The 22,515-nt window shown below is 55.6% G+C and overlaps 2 protein-coding genes and 1 non-coding gene across 15 annotated transcripts in view; 2 read left to right on the top strand and 1 right to left on the bottom strand.

Annotated features, from left to right (window-relative positions):
* The window catches only part of DSCAML1 (DS cell adhesion molecule like 1), an 80,591-nt gene extending 67,976 nt beyond the window's left edge, over positions 1-12,615 (top strand). The window contains exons 15-33 of the mRNA NM_001396617.1: positions 330-497; positions 587-657; positions 1,269-1,509; positions 2,129-2,275; positions 2,351-2,506; positions 3,560-3,699; positions 5,213-5,366; positions 5,545-5,662; positions 5,745-5,908; positions 5,991-6,089; positions 7,439-7,627; positions 7,944-8,231; positions 8,302-8,457; positions 8,574-8,604; positions 8,759-8,877; positions 9,113-9,265; positions 9,385-9,579; positions 9,786-10,097; positions 11,720-12,615. Coding sequence (NP_001383546.1) covers positions 330-497; positions 587-657; positions 1,269-1,509; positions 2,129-2,275; positions 2,351-2,506; positions 3,560-3,699; positions 5,213-5,366; positions 5,545-5,662; positions 5,745-5,908; positions 5,991-6,089; positions 7,439-7,627; positions 7,944-8,231; positions 8,302-8,457; positions 8,574-8,604; positions 8,759-8,877; positions 9,113-9,265; positions 9,385-9,579; positions 9,786-10,097; positions 11,720-12,162 — 3,344 coding nt within the window. The 3' untranslated portion in view covers positions 12,163-12,615. The remainder of the gene's footprint in view (positions 1-329; positions 498-586; positions 658-1,268; positions 1,510-2,128; positions 2,276-2,350; positions 2,507-3,559; positions 3,700-5,212; positions 5,367-5,544; positions 5,663-5,744; positions 5,909-5,990; positions 6,090-7,438; positions 7,628-7,943; positions 8,232-8,301; positions 8,458-8,573; positions 8,605-8,758; positions 8,878-9,112; positions 9,266-9,384; positions 9,580-9,785; positions 10,098-11,719) is intronic.
* Positions 10,369-10,455, top strand: MIR1667 (microRNA 1667). Its single transcript, NR_035160.1, has one exon. It is a non-coding gene; the product is annotated as a microRNA 1667 (primary transcript).
* Positions 12,616-13,476: 861 nt separating the features above from the next.
* CEP164 (centrosomal protein 164) overlaps positions 13,477-22,515 on the bottom strand; it is a 43,853-nt gene continuing 34,814 nt past the window's right edge. For 10 of the 13 annotated variants that reach the window (XM_040652181.2, XM_040652179.2, XM_040652184.2 and 7 more), the window contains 3 exons: positions 16,962-20,250; positions 16,066-16,117; positions 13,477-14,901 (listed from right to left, as the gene is read on the bottom strand). In XM_040652181.2, coding sequence (XP_040508115.1) covers positions 19,851-20,250 — 400 coding nt within the window. In that variant the 3' untranslated portion in view covers positions 13,477-14,901; positions 16,066-16,117; positions 16,962-19,850. Of the gene's footprint in view, positions 14,902-16,065; positions 16,118-16,961; positions 21,995-22,515 lie in introns of all 13 variants that reach the window. The other 3 variants (XM_040652185.2, XM_040652190.2, XM_040652180.2) reach the window with 2 other exon arrangements.

The raw sequence follows: 22,515 nt of genomic DNA, 5'->3' as shown, positions 1-22,515 counted from the left end.
TGATTGCCCCCGTGTGCCCCCCAGACCTCCATAGCCCATGCTGAGGGCTCGGCTGTGCCGTGGGGCAGGTGGGGAGCTGGCCCTGCTGCCTCCGTGCAGGGAATATTCCACATCCCGGCTGCTTTGATGAAGAAAGGAGAGAGCGGCATTAATGAAATATGTTAATTTATGTTCGGTGGGAGCATTTGAAAGGGAATATTTAAAGAGGCAATATTTGCAGAAAGCCGAGCCGAGAGCAGCACAACAGCGAGGCGGGGGGACACAGCGTGGCAGGGGGCTTTGGGGACCGCAGGGGGTGGGTGCTGACCGCCCTGTGACTCTTCTTCCAGATTCCTGGGACTTCAAGCAGTCAACACGAAACATCTCCCCGACCATCAACCAGGCAAACATCGTGGACCTGCACCCTGCGTCCGTGTACAGCATCCGCATGTACTCCTTCAACAAGATCGGGCGCAGCGAGCCCAGCAAGGAGCTCACCATCAGCACGGAGGAAGCAGGTTCTGCTCCGTGCTGTAGCGGTGCATGCAAGCAGAGCCCTCTTCGGATGGGAATTTTTGTGGTAATGTGTCATTTTCCCCCCCCACAGCTCCTGATGGGCCTCCGATGGATGTCACCTTGCAGCCGATGACATCGCAGAGCATCCAGGTCACCTGGAAGGTGCGTGGGGATGGGGCATTGGGCTCTCCTTGGCCACCCCCACTGGTGGGACTCTGGGATTTCCCCTCGCAGCTCAGAGGACAGCTCCTGAGACGTCACAAAACCCGGGGGCCGGGCACGCAGCTCAGCCACATCACGTGTTAATCGCGTTTGGTAACGAGCTCATTATCTCATAGGATATCCATGGGGGGCCACGGGGAAAGCGAGGATAAACATGGGAAAACTGAGACGTCTGCTTGCCAGCTGCTCAAGCACAGATCAATCGAGTTCAGAATCAGATTTATTTTTCAGGAGGTCGAATGAGAAAAAAAAAATTGATTATAAAATTAGGACTTCAGAAAGACGGGGAAGTCAATAAATTTAGGGTTTCAGCTTCTCCCCCCATCTCCCCCTCCTCCTGGAAAGCGGATTAATGAATGTTCACTTGGAAGATAACTCCGTTTGCTGGGGAGTATTGCAGCGAGATGGATCGCGCTGGCCGTGTAACATAAATTCACAATCAACCCTATCGATTTCTTAATGCTTCAGAGAAACGCTGTTCAGATTGATTTAAAGGCTGCGGGGCTGTCAGCTCCGTGACACCACTCCCCTTCGTGTCCCCATTGCTTCAGGCCCCGAAGAAGGAGCTGCAGAATGGGGTGATCCGTGGGTACCAGATTGGCTACCGTGAGAACAGCCCGGGCAGCAATGGGCAGTACAGCATCGTGGAGATGAAGGCCACGGGCGACAGCGAGGTCTACACGCTGGACAACCTGAAGAAGTTCGCGCAGTATGGGGTGGTGGTTCAGGCCTTCAACCGTGCGGGGACGGGGCCGTCCTCCAGCGAGATCAATGCCACCACGCTGGAGGATGGTAAGGACGGAGGGGTGGTGATGCTATGGGGCGCAAGGCGTCCATCCAGAGTGCCTCTGCCGTTCCAGAAATGAGCAGAAAAACTTTTGCAGTGCGTTCGCGCAGCAGTTTTTCATACTTAATTAAGGCTCTCGTTAGCCTGTCAAACCGCGATCATTTCCTGGCTACATTAGCACTCCTCCTGGGGTATTCAAGGGCCCCTGTTTTAGCAATAGTGTCTTTTCCATAATTATATTACCTTCATTTTGTTCAAACGGACTATCTGTATTAGTTTATTATACTCGGTCCCTAATTACATGGTGCTTATATTTTTACACCTAAGTAATACGAAACAATAATCATTTTCAAAGAGGGTCGTTACCGTGATGTATCATCATTTAAATGCTCATAAAAATTAGAGTTACCTCTTATGGGGCAATTGGATGCAATTACCTCGCATCCAGCCAGCTCGCCCCTTGCTGGGAAGTGCAGCATCCTGGCGGCCCTGGGGTGAGGAGAAGGAGGATCGTGGCACTGGGTTTGGGGAGGGGGGAGAGAGGGTGATGGGGAGGTCCAGCACGGAGCCCACGGGGTGCAGCTCTGGATGGTAGGTTGACCGTCCCCATCTGTGCCCTCCCAGTGCCCAGCCAGCCCCCCGAGAATGTGCGGGCCATCTCCATCACGTCAGATGTGGCCGTCATCTCCTGGTCGGAACCCCCACGCAGTACCCTCAACGGTGTGCTCAAGGGCTACCGGGTCATCTTCTGGTCCCTCTACATGGATGGAGGTGAGTGCTGATGCCCGGGGCATGGGGCATACATACGTGGGGGGCAGCACGGAGCTGATGGCCATGTCCCTACAGAGTGGGGTGAGATGCAGAACATCACGACCACACGGGAGAGAGTGGAGCTGCGGGGCATGGAGAAGTTCACCAACTACAGCGTGCAGGTGCTGGCCTACACACAGGCTGGCGATGGCGTCCGCAGCAGTGTGCTCTACATCCAGACCAAGGAGGACAGTGAGTGGCACTGCGCCAACCCCTTTGTGCCTATGGTCCCGATGATGGGATGGCAGCCAGGGAGGTGTGGTGCGACCCAGGGTGATGTGGTTCCACGCAGATCCTGGCACAGCTGGTGGCTCCTGTATGCTGCAAGTGGGCACACGTGTGCCTCCCTCTTCCCTGGCTGATAAATCACAGTTGCGTGTGTTAATTAGACATAAGAACATGAAGTGTCGAGTAAGAGCCATTGGCAAGGAATAATGAGGAGAGCGTTGCAGCCCCTGGAGGAGGCGGGCAGGGCTTCTCCATCCTTTTCTCCTTGCTGGGTTTGCAAAAAGCCTGAGCACAGCTCGTGTGCTGCTGCCGTTGCCCCCAGCCCAATCCACCCTCTGCGGCTCCTGCCCTTTGCAGCACCCCTTGCTTGCAGCCATTGGGGCTGGCATGCACACACCCCCAGCTCCACGGGCAATCGGTTTGTGGGTCGGACGCACTGCCAGGGTGCTGCCTGTAGCTGCGGAGCACTGAGGGCTGCAATCTGTCAGAGGTCCTTTGGCAGACATATGTTCTTGGGCTGATTAGGCCGATAGGCACACAGTAATCCAGGCACAAAGCGCCAAAGGGCCATCGAGCAGCAGGGCTGGGTGCACGTATGGGGGCAGCTGCAGTGTGCGGGGAACCCCCAGCGTGCAGCACGCAGGGCATTTCCCTTCCTATTTTTTTTCTTTTCCTTAAGTGCAGATATTTAAATATTTACACCCTGCCTGCCCTACTTTAATGCCATTATCTCTGTAGCAGAGCGGCTCCTGCCCAGTGCAGCCCTGGGAAGTGGCAGCTGCTCGGCACACAGCTGGGCAGGGCAGGGCTAAGCCATCGGGCAGTGAGTGGATTAAGGCGATGGCCACTCAATGCCAAACACCATTTCTAAAGTAGCACTGCAATTAGCCCTCCTGCCTCCACGTGGGCAGGGGTCCAGGCTGCCCATGGAAGTGGCCACATGCCCCATGGGGTTGGTACAAGGGGCCCCCAGGTTCCTCCCATGTTGTCAGTGCCATCACACACTTGCTCCTTCAGTTCCAGGTCCCCCAGCTGGCATCAAGGCTGTGCCATCCTCAGCCAGCAGCGTGGTGGTGTCCTGGCTGCCCCCAGCAAAGCCCAATGGCATCATCCGCAAGTACACCATCTTCTGCTCCAGCCCTGGCTCGGGGCAGCCGGTAAGGGCACGGCGATGGGGATGGGCTGCGGGTGGGTGCTGGGGAGCTGTGGAGCTTCTGGATGGAGGCAGAAATAGTGTTACAGGAACCTGCCTCATATGCTGCCAGAGGATGATGCAGGTGGTGCCATGCATCCAGCCTGTGGCAGCACAGGGGTGTCGAGGGCACCCTGGCGTGATCTGTGGGTCACCCGCCACCTCCCTCCAGTGCTCCCCCATCTCAACGCTCACTCCAGAATGGGAAACATGCAAGGAGCCGACCAAAAATAAAACATAAATTCAACCTGGTCCCATCCCTCCTTGGTGAGGGAGAGGTTGATGGGAGGTCTGCAGACTGGTGCTTATCAAAAGCTCCTTCTCAAACTCATTTCACTATCTGAGCCTCTGGTTTCCAGGGCAACATAATCTTTTCATCAAAGCAACTGGTAAAACCGCTGGGATCCGATATTGTTTTCCTGGCATCTTGTCAAAACTGTCATTTGGTTAAAAAAAATTATGTATACCATGCAATATTCATATAGGTGTCTGTTTGTGGGGTGCGTTCACATCTGTGGGCCCCACCAGGGTGCATGTTTGGAGACGATGAATGTGCAGATGCCCACGTGCGGCCCTGTGTGTGCACACAGAAGTAACACGTCCATCCCTCGTGGTGGCATCTCCATGGTCTCATCTCATGCCATGGTTGAGGCAGTGGGGAAGCACTTGAGGATGGCTCTCCCCAGTGTGGTATGCAGGAGATGTGGCCTTGATGCACGGCACACAGGCAGAGGGATTGTCTGCCTGCCACGGGGCTGGCAGCCGGGGCGCACCGAAGGGACCCCATGGGGCTGGGACATCTGTGGGCAGTGCTGGAGACCCTGCGGGACTCTGGGGACCCCATCACTGCCACCGCCATGCAGAAGGGTTTGGCTGCCCAGCTAGGGCCTGCCCTGTGCCCCACTGCAGCCCGGGGCGGTTGGGAAGCGTAATTTCTCCGGAACAAATCATGCCGTCGCTGCCATCTGTTCCTCACACACTGGTCTGGGCTCCCTGGAGAAATTACGACACCAGCCGGCTTACACCGGCATTAAGAAACACTGAGCAGAACCGAGCTGCTGCTGGGGAGCAAACCCACAGCACCTCGAGGAGGTGTGCTGCTGGAGAGCTGGGTGGGGCGATGGGGCAGTGGGGCAATGGGACAGTGCAGCACCTTCTGCCGTCTGCCAAGTGATGGGTGCGGGGCTTAAGCCTGATGGCCTTGGGGATACCTTGGGTATGGGAGTGATGGTGGTGCACTGAGTACCAGGGCAGAGGAGATGCTGAGTGGTAGCGATGCCCGGAGTATCATGCTGGTGGGGATGCCTGGATGCAGGCAGATGGCCCAAGGATGAATTTTCCCAGCTGACAGCTCAGGTGCTGCTCAGACAGTTTTGCTCACGCTAATGCTGTTCTCTCAGTGTCTGTGTGCCCAGGATGAAGGCTGTGTCAGTGAGGCTCTAATAGACCCATGCCTTCTCCTGGCTCCCCCCCTACAGGCCCCCAGTGAGTACGAGACCAGCCCTGACCAGCTCTTCTACCGCATTGCACACCTGAACCGTGGGCAGCAGTACATGCTGTGGGTGGCTGCTGTCACCTCTGCGGGCCGTGGCAACATCAGTGAGAAAGTCACCATCGAGCCTGCTGGGAAAGGTATGGGGGATGTGTGGGGGCTTCTGTGGGACAAGCATCCTGGTCCCATACAGAGGGTTGGCTACATGCAGAGCCAGAGCTATTGTGCTCGGTGCATCTCAGCGTGGCCCCTCTGGCAGTGTTTTGGGGCTCAGCAATGGGTACCAACAGTGAGGCTGACCTCCTCCTTGCTCCCCAGCTCCGGCCAAGATCATCTCCTTTGGAGGCACCGTCACCACCCCCTGGATGAAGGACGTGAGGCTGCCCTGCAACTCAGTTGGGGAGCCAGTCCCTGCGATCAAGTGGACCAAGGACAGGTACTGGGCACTGTAACACAGGACAGGGACCGCTGCTGGCTGCAATCCTATGGGGCTGACATGTGCTGTTCCCTCCTGGCAGCGAGGACTCTGCCATCCCAGTGACAGTGGATGGGCACCGCCTGATCCAGGCCAATGGCACACTGGTGCTGCGCTCGGTGAAGGCGGAGGACTCTGGCTACTACACCTGCACTGCCACTAACACCTGGGGCTTCGACACCATCATCATCAACCTGCTGGTGCAAGGTGCGGGGTGCTGCTGGGACACGGTGTGCGCTGTGGGGTCGGTGTGTGCGTGGTGCTCACGGACGTTTGCGCTCCTCTGCAGTGCCCCCAGACCAGCCCCGCCTGACCGTGTCCAAGACCTCAGCCTCCTCCATCACGCTGGCATGGATTCCTGGGGACAATGGGGGCAGCTCCATCCGAGGTACGTCCCCAGAGCCACCCCACGTGCCCCAAAATAAGGTTAATGCTTGCAGGAGGGGTGCCACTCTTCGTGAGTGCCTTTTTCAGCAAGATGCAGGGAGTGAGGCAGCTAACAAAGGGCACGCCGTTAATTACGCAGGTGCTGGTGGCTCCAGTGCTGGAGCTCTGCCGGGCTCATCCCCGGTGTCTGTGGGCTGCAGGAGGGCTGTGGGACCACCCCTGCCTCCCAGAGCCTCCTTTCTGCTCTGATTCATCTGATGAATTATACGTGGAAACAGCTGCGCATGGAGGGGGGAGCGGGGAGAGGGGAAGGAGACCTCGCTTACAATTAATTAAAAGCATGAAAGTAATTACAAGCAAATCTCCCCAGCCAGCAGCCTTTCACTCCAGTGGACTCTGTTGATAAATTTGGTTATAATTGGATTAGAAATATTAAAAACATGCTGCATGTACTAAATAAATGAATGCCGGGTGGCAGGCAGCGGGGTGCTGGGTGGGCACTGGGATGGGGATGGGGCAGCTCAGGTGCCCCGTGCTCCCATCGCGGGGTGACGGAGGCAGCAGTGCGGGGAGCAGTGCTTTGTTTGGCTCCTGATGCACACGCAGCGGCAGAACAGCCGCTATCTTTGCTTAAGAATTGGCAAAGGGAAACATGAAAATAGCCAAATCTGGCGTTGTGATGGGGAAGTAAGTGGGGATTTTGCATCGCCAAAAAGGTCAGAACAGTCAGAGTGGTGGTTCCCACAGAAACAGGGCCGTTGTGCACACACTGCAGGGCAGCCGTGCTCCATCCCCGTGACCGGGAGGTGCCAGGCATGGGCAGAGCAGCGGTGGGTGCGGGCAGCCCCGTGGTGATGGGCTCCATGAACAGCCCTATGCTGGTATGGGGCACACACTCAGCATGGGGTGAGCAGCTCTGTGCTGCTCCAGGCATCGCAGCACCGTGTCCTGTGCCCTGCTGTGGGGAAACCCAGAGTGCCCTTCTCCGACATCTGGCTGCCGGCAGCGTAACAGGTTTGCTCATCCAGGACACAGTGCGCTTCCTAATACTCTTAATCATGGGAAAGGAGGCGGCGTTCAATGACAGAAGCAACTTCCGAGCAGCTTCCCGAGGGAGCTAGTTAATTCTGGCTTTCCCTTTATAGCCTCACACCAATCAATCACGTTCCGCGCTCCCTGCGCTCCTGTGCACAACCGCAGTAATTGGTGGTGGAGGCGGGCGCAGAGCACGGAGCTGCTCAGCACGGGCTGAGGGCTGCATGCAGCTGGGCCGTGCTGCAATGGGGATGGCACTCCCGGGGGGCTCTGTGCTGGCCGTGCCCGCAGACCCCCTCCTCCTTCAACCCTCAGGCTTCGTGCTGCAGTACTCAGTGGACAACAGCGAGGAGTGGAAGGATGTCTTCATCAGCTCTTCTGAGCGCTCCTTCAAGCTGGAGAGCCTCAAGTGCGGCACCTGGTACAAGGTGAAGCTGGCAGCCAAGAACAGCGTGGGGGCCGGGCGCATCAGTGAGATCATCGAGGCCAAGACCCACGGCAGAGGTGAGCAGGGCAGGAGGGCTGGATTGACTGCTGCTGGGCTGGTGGCAAACAAACCCAGCACTGGTGCAGTCACCGCCACTGCAGCTGATATATTTCTGCCCCAGAACCTCGGCCATCGTACGTCACTGCACAGCCCAAAGAGCTGCACGTGCTTTGGCTCGGGGGCTCCCCATGTGTGTGCATTTCCGGGTTTACCTGCTGCACCCGTGCTTCCCACATAGCTCCTTGGTTTAAAAACTCGGGGATGGGGCGCACTGGGATGGGGACAACCCGCCCTCAGCTCCGCGCTGTGACGCTGATGGCTCCCATCCCACAGAGCCCTCCTTCAGCAAGGACCAACACCTCTTCACCCACATCAACTCCACGCACGCCAGGCTCAACCTGCAGGGCTGGAGCAGTGGGGGCTGCCCCATCACCGCCATCGTCCTGGAGTACCGCCCCAAGGGCAACTGGGGCTGGCAGAGCCTGCGCACCAACAGCTCCGGAGAGGTCTTCCTGACCGAGCTGCGTGAGGCCACCTGGTATGAGCTGCGCATGAAGGCCTGCAACAGCGCGGGCTGCGGCAATGAGAGCACGCAGTTCGCCACCTTGGACTACGATGGCAGTGAGTGGGGAATGGGGGGCTGTGCTGTCCCATGGGGGGCTGGAGTGCTGAGCGCACACCTTGTCTGCAGGCACCATCCCACCCATCAAGTCTGCGCAAGGGGAAGGGGACGACGTGAAGAAGCTGTTCACCATTGCCTGCCCCATCATCCTGGCCACGCTGGGAGTGGCCCTACTCTTCATCATCCGCAAGAAGAGGAAGGAGAAGCGGCTGAAGCGGCTGCGAGGTGAGAGGGGCTGGGTACTGTGTGTGGGATGGGGTCCCTAACCTGTGCATGATGTACCACGGCGATGCCTGAAGGCTCAAAAAGCTCCCATCTTCTTTTCCCCTCTTTTAACACAGATGCCAAGAGCTTGGCAGAGATGCTGATCAGGTGGGTCCCGGGGTGAGCTCCTGGCACAGGGACTGGGGGGCCGGGGGGTGCTGAGCCCATGGCTGGCGCACGGGGAGTCCCAACCTGTGCCAGGCTCGAGCCGCGGGGGCTCTCCCCAGTAATCGCCGGGTGTGCGTCCCCTCTTACCTCACAGCAAGAATAACCGCAGCTTTGACACGCCGGTGAAGGGGCCCCCGCAAGGCCCCCGCCTGCACATCGACATCCCCCGCGTGCAGCTCCTCATCGAGGACAAGGAGGGCATCAAGCAGCTGGGTAAGCATAGTGTGGGGACCGCAGGGGTGGGCACAGTGTCCCTGGGTGGACCCCTTCCTCCTGAGGCATAGGGGTGCTCTGGCTTAGGGGGTTTCCTATCCCACCCCATCCTCACCCCAGGGATGCTCTGGGGCACAGAGGGGCAGGAGATGCCAGGGGATGTGGTGGGTGAGCTGGGCATAGACTAGCAGGCCTTGCTATGGAAAAAGCTCTGAGCTGCAGCTGCTCCCCACAGGAGACGACAAAGCCACGATCCCGGTGACAGACACTGAGTTCAGCCAAGCTGTAAACCCCCAGAGCTTCTGCACGGGCGTCTCATTGCATCACCCTGCCCTGATCCAGAACACGGGGCCGCTCATCGATATGTCGGACATACGCCCCGGAACCAGTGAGTGCTGGGCTGGCTGTGCTGGGGGCGAGTGGGCCATGGGGCATCTCCCCCAGTGGGTAAAGAGGTGGTTGGCTCTGGGGGTGAGCCCGCATGACATTGTCACCACTGTGCCATAGACCCTGTGTCAAGGAAGAGTGTGAAGTCTGCTCACAGCACCCGCAACCGCTACTCAAGCCAATGGACCCTCACCAAGTGCCAGGCGTCCACCCCGGCGCGCACCCTGACCTCGGACTGGCGGACGGTGGGCTCCCAGCATGGCATCACCGTCACTGAGAGCGACAGCTACAGTGCCAGCCTCTCGCAGGACACCGGTATGTGATGGGGACGGTGCTCAAGGGCTCAACCCAAGAGGATGAGTGCTGGGTGGCGGAAGGATTGGGGGACAGCCTGGGGTCCTTGGTGGCTCCTGAGCCCCATTGTCGGGTCACATGGGCAGTCCTGCAAGGGGGAGGTGGGGATGGCATTCCCAGCTGTGGGATAGGGATGGGTGAGGACCTGATGCCCTCTCCCTCTGCAGACAAGGGCCGGAACAGCATGGTGTCAACCGAGAGCGCCTCGTCCACCTATGAGGAGCTGGCGCGCGCCTACGAGCACGCCAAGCTGGAGGAGCAGCTGCAGCACGCCAAGTTCGAGATCACCGAGTGCTTCATCTCCGACAGCTCCTCAGACCAGATGACCACGGGCACCACGGACAACGCCGACAGCATGACCTCCATGAGCACCCCCTCAGAGCCCGGCATCTGCCGCTTCACCGCATCCCCACCCAAGCCCCAAGACAGCGAGCGTGGCAAGAGCGTGGCAGTGCCCATCCCGCACCGTGCCAGCAAGAGTAAGTTGGGTGCAGGGCTGTGTGCTGCAGTCAAACGAAGGCGTAGAGGCAGGGCAAGGTGCTTCCTGCAAAGGGAAGGCAGAGGGGAAGCCTTTTCATGCTCCCTTTGCCCCTCTCCGCCCAGTGGCCGTATTTCAGTATCGTGCTTTTTGCATGCTTGTTTGCATTAAAACACAAATGGTACACATATCATAATACACACGTGTCAGAAGCTGTTGGGCTGTGTCAGAACCTAATAGATGTTGATACGATCTGTCAGAGGCTGATGCATGCCAGGAGGTTGTAAGAGATTCTGACACAATGTTTAGAGATTGAGACAGAATCTAACATGATGTCAGGATTTCCCAGAACCTGCTGCATTTTAATCAATCCTGGAAAACTATTAAAAACTATTCCAGTAGATTCAAGAGCCTGACAATAACATAGATGCTGACCGATTCTATTAGATTTCAAGAGATTCTGACAGATTGTAGTAGGCTTTAAGTGACTTGTCAGGTTGTGAAAAAATGCATTAGAGTCTGACAGAATCTGAAAGAATCTCATGAAATCTAATAGCTCAATGGAGCGCATTATAGTGCCAGAGTCTTCCAAACCCCAGTACATTTTAAAAGGAATTTTTCATATCCTATCATAGATTATCAAAATCTGGCAGAACCTATGAGATCGGGTCAGGTTCTAATAGATCCAATGAACAGAGGCCAGCTGTTCCAGATGTGGCCAGATGTGTCCGGCTGCTGCACACCTGTTCCAGATGTGGCCAGCTGCTTTATCCCGCTCTTGCATGTCTCTTTCCAGATGTGCAGGAGGGAGGAACAGCTGGTAACATCTGTTCTATGTGTGCCCCCCACACCATTCCAGATGGGGCCAGATGTTTCGCCCTGCTAACTGCACACCCCTCCAGATGTTGCCACATGTTTTGCTCCTGTTCTCCAATGGCCCAGCTCCTCCAGATGTGCATCTGTTCCCGTGGGGAGGGTCTGCTGCTACAGATGTGGCCAGCTGTTTCCAGCTGTTGCACACCTGATCTCAGTGGGGCCCTCTCTTGCAGATGTTGCTCATATGTAGACAGATGTTCCAATGATCACAGGTGTAGAAAAAGAGGGAGCCATGGTGCTTGGCAATCAGACACTCAGACCATGAGGGATGCTCCCATCCTGCTCCTTCTCCATTGCTCTGCACGATGCCAAAAATGGAGGATAGAGGGAGACGGTTTCAGACAAAAAGGGGAGATTGAGCCTGGAGATAAGGAAGAAGGTTTGGCACTGAGGGCGGTGAGGCAGTGGCACAGGTTGCCCAGAGAGGCGGTGGTGCCCCGTCCCTGCAGACAGCCAAGGTCAGGCTGGACGGGGCTCTGAGCACTGCTGGAGCTGTGGCTGTCCCTGTGCACTGCAGGGAGTGGCACCGGGCGGCCTTTGGGGGTCCCTTCCAACTCCCACCATTCTCTGAAATGCAACAGGCACATCACACGATGTCCACCACAGCGACAAAGCAGAAATCCATCACAGCACAACCCCAGGGTGGTACCACAGCGCAATCCGGGCAGCGGCACTCAGCTCCATCACCGCGCGCAGCACCGGGGCGCGATGCTCCCCATCCTCACTCCCCCCTCTCCCCTCTCTCAGGCGATTACTGCAACCTCCCGCTCTACGTCAAGTCGGACGCCTTCTTCCGCAAGCCGGACTCCCACGAGCCGTGCCCGGTGGTGCCTCCCCGCGAAGCCTCCATCCGCAGCCTGGCCCGCGGTTACCACCCCCCCGCCCGGCACCTGACGCTGGACCCCGCCGCCAAACCCCCGGGCCTTCCTCCTCCCTCCTCCTCCTCCTCCTCCTCCACCACCTTACCTCAAAGGACTCTACCCATGCCCACCGCGGCCAGCACCGCGCCAGCACCCGCCCCGGCGCCCGCCGCCCCCGCCGAGCCCCCCGCCAACACCACCACCACCACCACCACGCACTCCAAGGTGGGGGGCTCGCGGGACTCGCTGCTGGAGATGAGCACGTCGGGCGCGGGCAGGGCGCAGAAGCAGGGGGCCGGAGCCTACTCCAAGTCCTACACGCTGGTGTAGGCGCCGTGGACTCAGCCCCCTCCCCCCCCCCCGCCCGCCCCTATTTCTATTTAAGTCACGGACCTGTACATAAGGAACTCTTTTGTATAAATGAAACTATTTTCTTCTTCTCCAGATGGAAAACAAACAAAACAAACAAAACAAAAACAGGGCACAGAGAATTTGATGTTGCAGATTAAAAGAAAAAGAATATAATATATATGTAAACATATATATATATATTTCACATCATTTCGAGAGGGGCACAAGGAAAGACTCGGCGACTTCTTTTGTTTTGTTTTCCCCCCCTGATCTCGTCGGTGGTTTTGACAAAGGAACGTCTCAAAGACATTGCATGCTATTTTACTGTTCTGAAAACAACAGGAGTTGCTTCAATTTGCAAATGCTTATGTGTTAATACCTTTTTCTATGAAAAAAAAACCAGCGCTGTGTGCAATAAAGGTTATGTTTATAGCCGGGTGTTCTGCGGTGGCTGAGCGTGGGCCAGGAGGGGGAGGGCAGCAGCAGGCACAGTTGATGCCAATGCTGTTGGCATTGGGTTCTCATTCACCCCTTATTACCTCCGCTCGCTGCTGCTGCTCAGCACATCCCTCTTTGCCATCTGCTTGTTGGAGTCCTACAACGCTTTAAACCCAGGGAAGCTGGAAGCCGCCTCGGCAGCAGTGGGTTTTATGGAGGGGAGTCCCAGAAAATGAGCTGCAATGATAATTTCTTCTGTTTTCATCAGTTTTGGTGACTGTCAGAGCCCCCCTGTGCCAAGGAGCACTGAGGGCGGGCAGGAGTGCCCCCCCTTGGAACACAAATCCCAGGAGCTGTTGTGAATGGCATTTACTTTTACACGACTTTTCTCCCTCGGTTTTAACAGGTGGCTGGAGACAATATATGCCAAGTTTTCCAACTTGCATGCAAGGAGGACACAGATTTCATGGCAACTTAATGCTGAAGGTCACGTTATGGAGCTCCAACAGGGCTTCTTAGGACCTGAAGGAGTGCGTGTGCTTGCTCTAAGGTAAGGAGACACGAAGGGACAACGTGAAGGAGCCCACAAGGCTGGGAGACATGCAGTGACCAGGCACACCAGCTCCCATGGATGCACAGCACAGAGGCTGCAGCTCTGCCCTCATCAGCCCACCCCCGTATCAAACCCCGTGCAGAGTTTGCATGGAGCCAACAGCCCATCCCAGAGCTGCGTCACAGCAAAGCAACCGTGCAGCAGCTCTGAAACGTCAATCCCAGACTTGAAATAGAAGAGGCAAGAAAAGGCAAGTGTGTTCTCATCTGTGAGAGTAAGTGGATTAGCAAGATAAAAAGAACAACAGATTACAAAGTCTTTATTATAATCGGCTAGCACAGATTTCCTTCTACATCTTAGCAAGAATTCCCCACCTCACCTTCCCCAGCAGTTCCAGACTGTGGCTTTGCATTCATTAACAGAGGCCAAATTCCTGGTTCTTGGCAAGCATTCCACTGCAGCACTCCCTCCACTCCTTGTGACCCTGCTGCACTTTGTCACGGCTGCAGACCCTCCCCAGGATGCCCCAGAGCTCACTGCTTTGCACAGCAGCGAGGCAGGAGGTGAAGGACACAACATCAGCAGCTCTGCACAGAAAGTCCAGCATCAGACCCAGCAAAGAGGCAGCTGAGAATGCACTTCAGAGGTCAGAGCATCACTGCCCACAGTCAGCATCTCCTCTCCCTCCTGGCCCTTCCATTTGTGCCATAGCTCCTGGATCTCCTCAACAGCTTCTCAAACACTTCCTGGTTTCCCAGTCCAGCTCCTCCCACCTCTGATTCCATTTTCTCCTCTTTCTCAACAACTCTGCAACCTCCCAAAGCCAGCACTCAAAACTGGTTGCTATAAACCAAGAGAATCTCAAGTCCTGCCCCTGCCAGACGTGGAACAGGTGTTGTGGTCTGCAATATTCTGGAACAAGAGAGAGGGCAAAGACAACAGGCTGACAACAGGCAGCAAACCCAAAGCCCAGGGGTGGCAGGGGGCTGCCTGGGGAAGGAGCAGCCCCAACACAGTCTCACCCCCAGCCCCACCCTGAAGCCAGGACCCTCAGTGCTCCCCAAGAGAAGTAGAAACCAGGTCACAGCACGCAGCATACCTCCTGCTCCCTCACTGCCTGCAGCACACAGCCTGGAGGACATCCCTGTTCAGGTCCGAGAGCAAGGGAAAGAGAGGTGACTGCTCTGCCTCAGCTCCAGCCCAAAACAGAGGCACGGAGGAGGGCTGAAGCCGATGAGAAAGAGCCCCACTTGGATGCTTAAGTGCTGCAAATTGCTCTCGGTTGTGTGTGCCGTTCCCCCCATCCTAGGCTTGCAGCTCCCAGCTTCCACCAAGGCTGGCAAATGCCAGCTCTGCCACGTGGGTGCCACCAGGCAGACGGCTCCCACCAGGAGCCCTGCGGATGCACCTCGAGGTCTTCAAGGCAAAGCTGCCTGGGGAAGGAGCCACCAGGAAAGAGATCTCAGCAACCAGCAGACGATCTACACACACACACACACACACCAAGAGCTACGTAACAGGGTCACAGTCACCACGGCCACAGATCTCGCTGGGGAACACAACGCACGAAAGGAAGGACGGCGCAGGGCACGGCGGCCGAGGCGTCTACTTCTTGCCCTGCTTCTGCTGCTGGTACCTCCTGAAGTGGGTCTGGATGGTCAGAGCCGCCTTCTCGGAGGGATCGCTGAAGAATTTGCCCTCACTGCTGGCATCAGGGGTCACATTGCCTACGGTGAGAAGCAAAGAGCTCTGTGAGCACGGGGACATCAGGAAGCCGTGAGCCCACCAGCACACACACAGGGGCAGAGGAGCAGGGAAGGAGAAGGCAGGGAAAAGCCCAGCCTCCGCGGCAGCACTAAGCCCTCTATTTACACAGCTTTACTCCCCAAAGACCTCAGCTTCCCCACGTTTAATCACCACATATGATACTCACTTACTTTCACACACACAAATAAGATTAGGAAAAAAAAAAAAAAGAAAGAAAGCCCGGCGCTGTACAGCAATAAAGCTCTCATGCTGATAAATGGGAGCCCTCCCCACTCCACGCTTAATGTGGCATTAGGGAAGTATTGTGAAATTCAACAGGAACTGAATCAAAGCCACTCAGCAGTGCTCTTTTAACCGACTGTGTCACCGCTAAGCACCCCCCGAGCAGCGATCAGAAATCCTGATGCCAGATGCTGCTGTATAAACTCACCGGTGTCACCTGAACCCATTTTTATTCACATCCTAAAAGAAATTGCCAAGTAAAAAGATACATAAAGAAGTCCGCATTGGGAACCGGCTCCCTCCTGCCCTGCTTAACAAGATACACGGCCGGCTGTAAATCCTGCCCGCTGCAAAAATCAAATGCCAGAGGCTGGGGAGCCGCTGGGGGCACTTAGAGCTGTGTGCTTCCAGAACCCAACCCCCAGCTGTGCACGCTGCTGACAGCTCTGTGAGAAATACACCGGCTGGAGGAGCTCGGCAAGGCTCAGCAGTGACAGAGCCCATCAATAACAGCCCGCTGCTGAACCAACACGAGGGCCACCGCCGGCCCTGGAAGCCGTAGGGACCTTCAGCTGATCGCAGCAATGAGAACCCCACCGCAGCGGCCAGGTGAGCCAGAGCTGTTCGGCTGAGGAGCGCGAGGGGTGAGCAGCAGCACCCAACCCAGCACTGCTGTACTGCCTTCATCCGATTACCGGACGAGGTGCACTGAGAATAGAAGCGGGCAAATCCTATCTGCTGAGCGCTGGAAGTCTTAGAAGAGGAGGGAGGATGAAAAGCGTGGGGTAGCCCAAGCCACGTGTTCCAGTAGGGCAGGCTGCATGGGAAGGGGGAGGCAGGGATCAAACGCACGCATGCTGCTGTCTGCGTGGACAGCACTGCCCCCCCAGCTCCACACTCACCTTTATCTCCAGAAATTGAGTAGATGCTGTTGTGACGTGAGCTCCTGCCTCTCTGGAAAGGCACAGAACAGAAATACGGAGTCAGTGGGAGCAGTCCCAGCCAGCCAGGGGGGATGCACTAAACGGGACAGGGCTCCACTGAGCTGTCTGCTACCCATTCCCTATGGGAAACTTGGGAAATACTTACTGCTCCCCTTAAAGAACCCTACAGAGCAGTGATTAATTAATCTGCATTTGTGAGAAGTCCTCCAAGGAGCAGCAGAAAGAAGAGCTTTGTATCAAAAATCCGATCTGTGAGACTTGCTGGGAACACCTCGGGATGAACGCTGGCATAGCCTAACCTCGCTAGGGGTGCATTTCAAACCTGCATGGAACCACACTGACTGGGTTGGTTTCCTCAGCTCCAGCCCCTACCACAGTGCTGCAGCCCCTGGGATGTCAGGTCTGCTAGGGAACATCTTCACCCCTGTAAGATAACAGCTTGAGTTTGGCTACAAATACCATCCTACGTTTTCCAGCGTGCCCTGCCTCCCAGAATTACCCCATTCTCTGCCTTTCAAGGGAAAGAACAAATCTCTCCCCCATGCCCAAACCTTCTGTTCCAAGCAGACTGTTTGGTTAACAGATGTTTGCTGCTCTTTATTTGAGCTCTGCACCGATCCCTGCCCTCGCTGCAGCTCCATGCATGCCAGGCACCCTACTTCCCATACATACCAATCAAGGGCCACCCAATGCCAGCACAGCCCGGTGAGGCAGGCTGACAGCATGCTCTGGGTACAACAGGCGCCCCATGCTGCCACCCCACTGCCAGAGAAAGGCCTAGGGCTGCACAAGGGCCAGCAAACAAGCCCTCTCCTCCATACCAGATGCCCTCTCCGACTCAATGCAGCACTCACATCACTGTCCCGGCTGGTGCGGCGGCTCTGTGTCACACACTGGATCTGCCAGGGCAGGGGCTGGTACACGAGGTACGGCAGGGGCTCTTCTTGGAACAGGCTGGTCCCGAGCTGGATGGAGAGAGGATTTGCAGCAGGTGAGAGAACGGGGGAAGAAGTGGACGAGCAACAGGAAGAGCTGCTCCTGCGTGCACATCACCACTGATCATCAGTCCTTGCTGGCGATGCTCAGCGTGCCATCCTGGCACCACGCTGATGGGCAGCTCTCACATGTCCCGGTCCCACAGAGCACAGCCAGCATGGGACTCACAGCCCACGAGAATGCTTGCTGCCCTCCTCCTCCCACCTGACATCATGCTTGCCCATCAGAGATGACTGCAGGGTCACAAGCAGCAGGTCAGGAAGGAAAGATCCAGAGGCAGCAGATTGTGCTGCTGAGCTCTTAAATGACAGGAACTAAAGCTAAGCAAATTGTCAAAGCAAATGCAGAGACCATGGATAAGGCTGATGCCACATGGCACCGTGTTGAGTTCAGGTGGCCCAGACCTTCTGCTCAGGGGGCTTCAGGACGTGTCCCACCAGACAAGCATGGCGTCCTCTTCCTCTTCCCCCATCTCCAAGGGACTGCTGTAGGATCAGGTGCCCCCAGCAGCAAGCAGGGGGTGGTTTTTCTTCCTCTCCAGCCCAAAGAGCTCTAAGATTCACCCCCATTTGCAGCACCAGCGCACCAGACTGGGAAGCCTAAGTACCTGCACTTTGCAGTTCTCTGCAAAGCAGCTGATAAATCTGCTTTGCTACAGCCACAGAAACTCAAACGTGCTCAAACTAGCTTAAGAGTTGACAAGATAACAACCCCCACACTTCTAGAAATAAGACAGAAAGCATTAAATCCTACCTGCTGCCAGCTCCAACTCACCTGTCCAAATGCTCTCACCACAAAAAACAGTGCTGTCATCAGGGTCCCCAGCATGGCTACGGTCTCCGAGGATCTCCCACTGTCCTGGGGAGCCAAAGCTCTGGCAGTGATGCACTGTGGTCTCTGAGCAGCAGTGATTGAAGCGTCCCCTCCTCCAGCAGGCTGACTCCAAGCTCCTTAATGAGCTTACAGCCCGTGTTCATCCTGGCACCGTAATCAGGCACTGTCCTCTTGCTCTTCTAATCGCTGAATTTCTCCAACACACAGGGTACTAGCATTCCAGGAAAAGCAAATCCTCTTCTTCCTTATGTACCTATGCAGACCTATGCACACTCACACACCCCACACACCTCAGCCCCATGGCTCCGCTTTGGGCTGCTTCCCAGCAGGATGGCAGCACTGCCTCCTGCACCCAAAGGGCACGCAGAGTTCAGATGTGAATTTGGGTTTCAGTGCCATCCCGTGCTCCTTGCCCAGCAGCTGCTTCAGAAGACGTGTAGGGAACTAAACGACTTAATTGTTTCAGTTATTACCTGGGCTCAACAGCGTGCTGAGGTCTGTGGCTCAGCCTTGGGTTCAGCCCTTCCAGTGCTCCATCAAAACGACCTTTGCATTTGCTAAGGCCAAGCAGGACAACGTGTAATTTAAGGTCTGGGGGTGGTTTGTGTTTTGTTCTTAAGGAACGTGCATCTAGCTATCAGCCACCATTTCGACAAGGCAGATTCTTCCTGCACCTCATCTGTCCTTCAGCTTCAGCAGCTCCCCTCACTTCCCAGCACGTACAGCAGCAACCGCCTTCCTTCCTTCCAGGCCCCCTGCATGCAGAGCACAGCTGTGCACAGCAGCAGCACAGCCCCTCCGTGTGTCTGCGTGCCTCGTGCATCCCAGGACCACATTTGTCTTTGTGTCTTGCTGCTGCTGTACCAGGAGCCCAAATCATATTACAGTTGCCAGAGTCCTCCCATCCCCATCCATCTGAACCTGGGATTTCCAGCTGTGCTGAAGTCAGAGATGGAAAAAAAACAAGGACAGGTGCTGAACTCCCTCTCCCCATCACTTCTGTCACTGTCCCTGTTACACATCTGCAGTCCCCCAGCACTGGAGCCTTCACTCCAGTGTTTAGAGACAAAGACAAGCTGAGTTTTTAACCAGACCACCTTGAAACGAAAAGTCCCAAAGGAGCAGTCATGCAGAGGGAAGGGCAGATGGCAGGAGTCCCAGGTCTGCTGGCAGGCGGTGGGAAGGGGAAAGGACCAAACCACGGGCAGAGGACAGTACATCTCCAACCCTCCCTGGCGGTGAGAATGTTACCCAGCGATAAGCTGGGGACACCTGCATTAGCCAAGAGCAGAGCTGGGCCCCGTTCCCCAGCTGGGTGACACATCCCCACCGAGCCATGGCAGAGACAAAGCAGCCAGGGGAGCACCCGGACCCCTCCTGCACCTCCCGCAGGGCGGCCTTGCTCTGCAGGCACACAGCCCGGCTCGCAGCCTTGACACGAAGCTCAGGAGGGAGACAACCATTGTAATGAGCCTGGATGACAGTTTTATGAAAAGGGCAGGATCCGAGCCCATGAAAAGCTGTCCTGCTGGCTGAGAGCCCCGTGAAGAATTGCTTTTGTAGTTTTGTTTTTCAGCTTTCTATCTGCCCCTGAGTTTGCTACCGTGGCCAGATACTTAATAGAATAATGGTAACAAAGCTACAGCGAGCTGAAGTGGTCTTAAAAATTGCCAGAGATGACCTTGACAAGACAAAACATGAAGCAGCCCGGAGACAAGTGAGGGGAAGATGTGAAAGGTAAGTACAGGCTGGCTATCTGGGGCTACAACTGAATGGCTCAGCAAGGAGAAATCAAGCCGCAAATGTCACCTCATACAAAACAGACTCGTGTTGATTTAATTTGCTTACAAAACCAGATGCAGCGATCACAAGTTTCAACAGGAAGAATAAACATGTTCCAAAGTGTATTATTGCTAAGAAAGCAGGCGTTTCCCCCACGCTACCAATATATGCTTTACAGAACGCAGACCGAGCTCAGCTGCACGGCTTTGGGTACAGCATCCACCATGCTGACAGCCTCCCCCCACCTTCAGGCAGCCAGAACTCCAAAATACAACCAGAGATTCTGCCACGTGTTCCGCCAATAGCTGGGAAACCAAAAGCAAAATCCCTATAGACAGGGATTGGCATAATCTGACAGCAGGCAGGAAATCTGCGTTCCCATCCATCCCTTCCCATGGAGGAGGGATTGCCCCACACAGCTGCCAGTCCCTGTGGTCACACAAGGTCTCCCTGCTCAGCCCAGCTGGGATTTCTTCAGCAAGGACACGGTGTGATGCTACCCACTGCAGAAGGTCCCAGGATGAAGGCTGGCTGAGGAATTTAGAAAATATTAAGGAGTTCAGCCCCAAAAGAATAAAAATAAATGCAAATACGGACATTCTTCCTGAGAGTTTTAAAATGTGCATCAAAAATATATTTCTATTTGCATGTAAACATTCCCCTGCCACCCTCACGGCACAAATGGCTGCAATGTTGTGCCAGTGCACAACAGCCAGGAAGCAGAGCAGGAGGGGGAGCCGTGCTTTACTCTGCTGCACATCATTAGCCACACTGAGAAGCACAAACAGCACTGAAGGGTGAAGAGCAGCAACTTCGCCATCCTCCCCACATCAGCTGTCTCCAGAGAGAGCGACTTTGAAGCTGATTTCTCACAGATGGGATCCCTTGAAATGCAGACTTCTCATCAGACAAAATAGCAAATGGTGCGGCGTTTTTTTTTTTAAAGCATTAAATATTTAAAGTCAGCTCGGAGAAATGACTGATAAAACAACCAAATACCACTTTCCCCACTTAGCAGTATGAAAGCACGGCCTGAACTTCTCCCACCCCCCCTGTGCTCAAACAGCCCCCTCCCACCTCTGCACGCCAGCAGGACGGCGCTGTGCTCCGCATGCAGCCCATCCAAAGCACCACAACCACAGCCACCTGCTGAGGTGTGAGCTCACGTCGGAGCACAACACATGCCAACCCCTCAGCCCTGCTCCCAGCCCTGTTTCAAGGTCTTGGGAGAGCTGCTCCAAGCAGCAAGGCCAGGCCCCAGCACTCAGGTCTGCCACGCAGCCCCGCTGTGCAGGAAGAGCCCCAGCTGCTGAGCTCCGGATCCCCCTCCCCAGGGGAGGGAAGGATGCAGATGGGGCTTTGTCTCCTCACAGTCACACTAGGCTGAGTTCCCCAGCACTGCCTGCACCAGCAGACACTGCTCCGTGCTCTCCTGCCATCCCTGCTCCGCGTTGCCATCAGCACATTTGTAATACGTGAGCTGAGCTCCCATAGTGTGGATATGCTGCACAGTTCTGACCAGCCTGGCAGAAAGAGGAGGACGCAGGGAGCTCTTTCCTACAATATCTGCTATGAAAACCACCCTCGGTTTTGTTCCTATTGTTTCCACACCAGAAGAGAGGAACGTTTCCCAGAGTCAAAATCTGCTGTTTCCCAATTCTACAGCCATTTTGCTGCCCATTCTCCCCTGCTCATGCACTCGCCACAGAAGCCAGATGACTTGGCTCATCTGTAATTAAGCATTTGTTGGGCATCAGTGTGGGCTCATTTCCTGATACATTTCCTCTAGCAAAGTCTCAGCTAGATTCATGTCCTCCCCCTTGACCAGTTACTCAAAGTCCTCCGTGATTCACAGCTATGTCTCACGGTTTCTAGAATACTAATGAGAGAACTGTTGATTTATTGAAGCCCTGATATTTCACCACTGGATTAAACAGTCTATAAAGTATATTTGGACACATTACAGGATTAGAAGAATCCACCTGGGAAGTTCACTTCCTCCTCCCTCCACTCTCTTGTAAAGAGACTTTACTTCAAGGGCACAGCACAAAGACAGAGATGGCTGGGTATCACCAAACCCCCACCTCATCGTTAGGGAGACTGCACAGCCCCCAGCTATCACCTCTCCAGGTCCTGTGCCCAGAGCCGAGGGCTGAAAACATCAAGTCCCACCTTTCAGTACCGGTACACTTTAATTTGTCTGTTTTCATCCAGCCCTAGCTGAAGTAGGCTGGAGCTGCTGGCAGGGGGCTTCTGTGCACCTGGGAAGAGAGGTCTGACAGCTGGGTGAAGGAAAAGCATGGCTTACACAAGAGATTAGCAGGCATGAGCACAGCCAGGAGACAGGGCAGGTACCGAGGGGCAGGAACCAGCCCCACGCACACGTGCTGCCTTCAGCCCTCTGCATCCAAGTCAAATGGAATTAAAGGGGGATTATGGAATTCAAAGGAGCACTGTGCTCAGGACAGCGTGCACTATCAGAGGGCCTGAGGGATTTGCTGCTAATATCAGTGTACACTGCAAAGGAGATACTTACAGCCCCAGCATAATGCTGTTACAACACAAACCTGGAAACATTCCCATTAGGTTTCACTCACTTACACATCTCCAAATTGAGCTGGACAGAACAGCTCCACTAGGGAGTCCAGGCCCTCCCTGCACAGCCATGTGGCCACCTCACCTTGCAAGTCACAGCTGCCACACACAGCTTTGGCTGTGCTTGTGGCTCCCTCACACCAGGCTCAACTGCACCAACCGCATGCCTACAACAGCAGGCAAAATTCTCACACGTGTTTC

Source organism: Gallus gallus, chromosome 24 (genome assembly GCF_016699485.2).
Source record: "Gallus gallus isolate bGalGal1 chromosome 24, bGalGal1.mat.broiler.GRCg7b, whole genome shotgun sequence".
In the NCBI taxonomy this organism is placed as follows: domain Eukaryota; kingdom Metazoa; phylum Chordata; class Aves; order Galliformes; family Phasianidae; genus Gallus; species Gallus gallus.
Note: the sequence above shows the minus strand (reverse complement) of the source record. Positions and strands in the feature narration are given on the sequence as shown.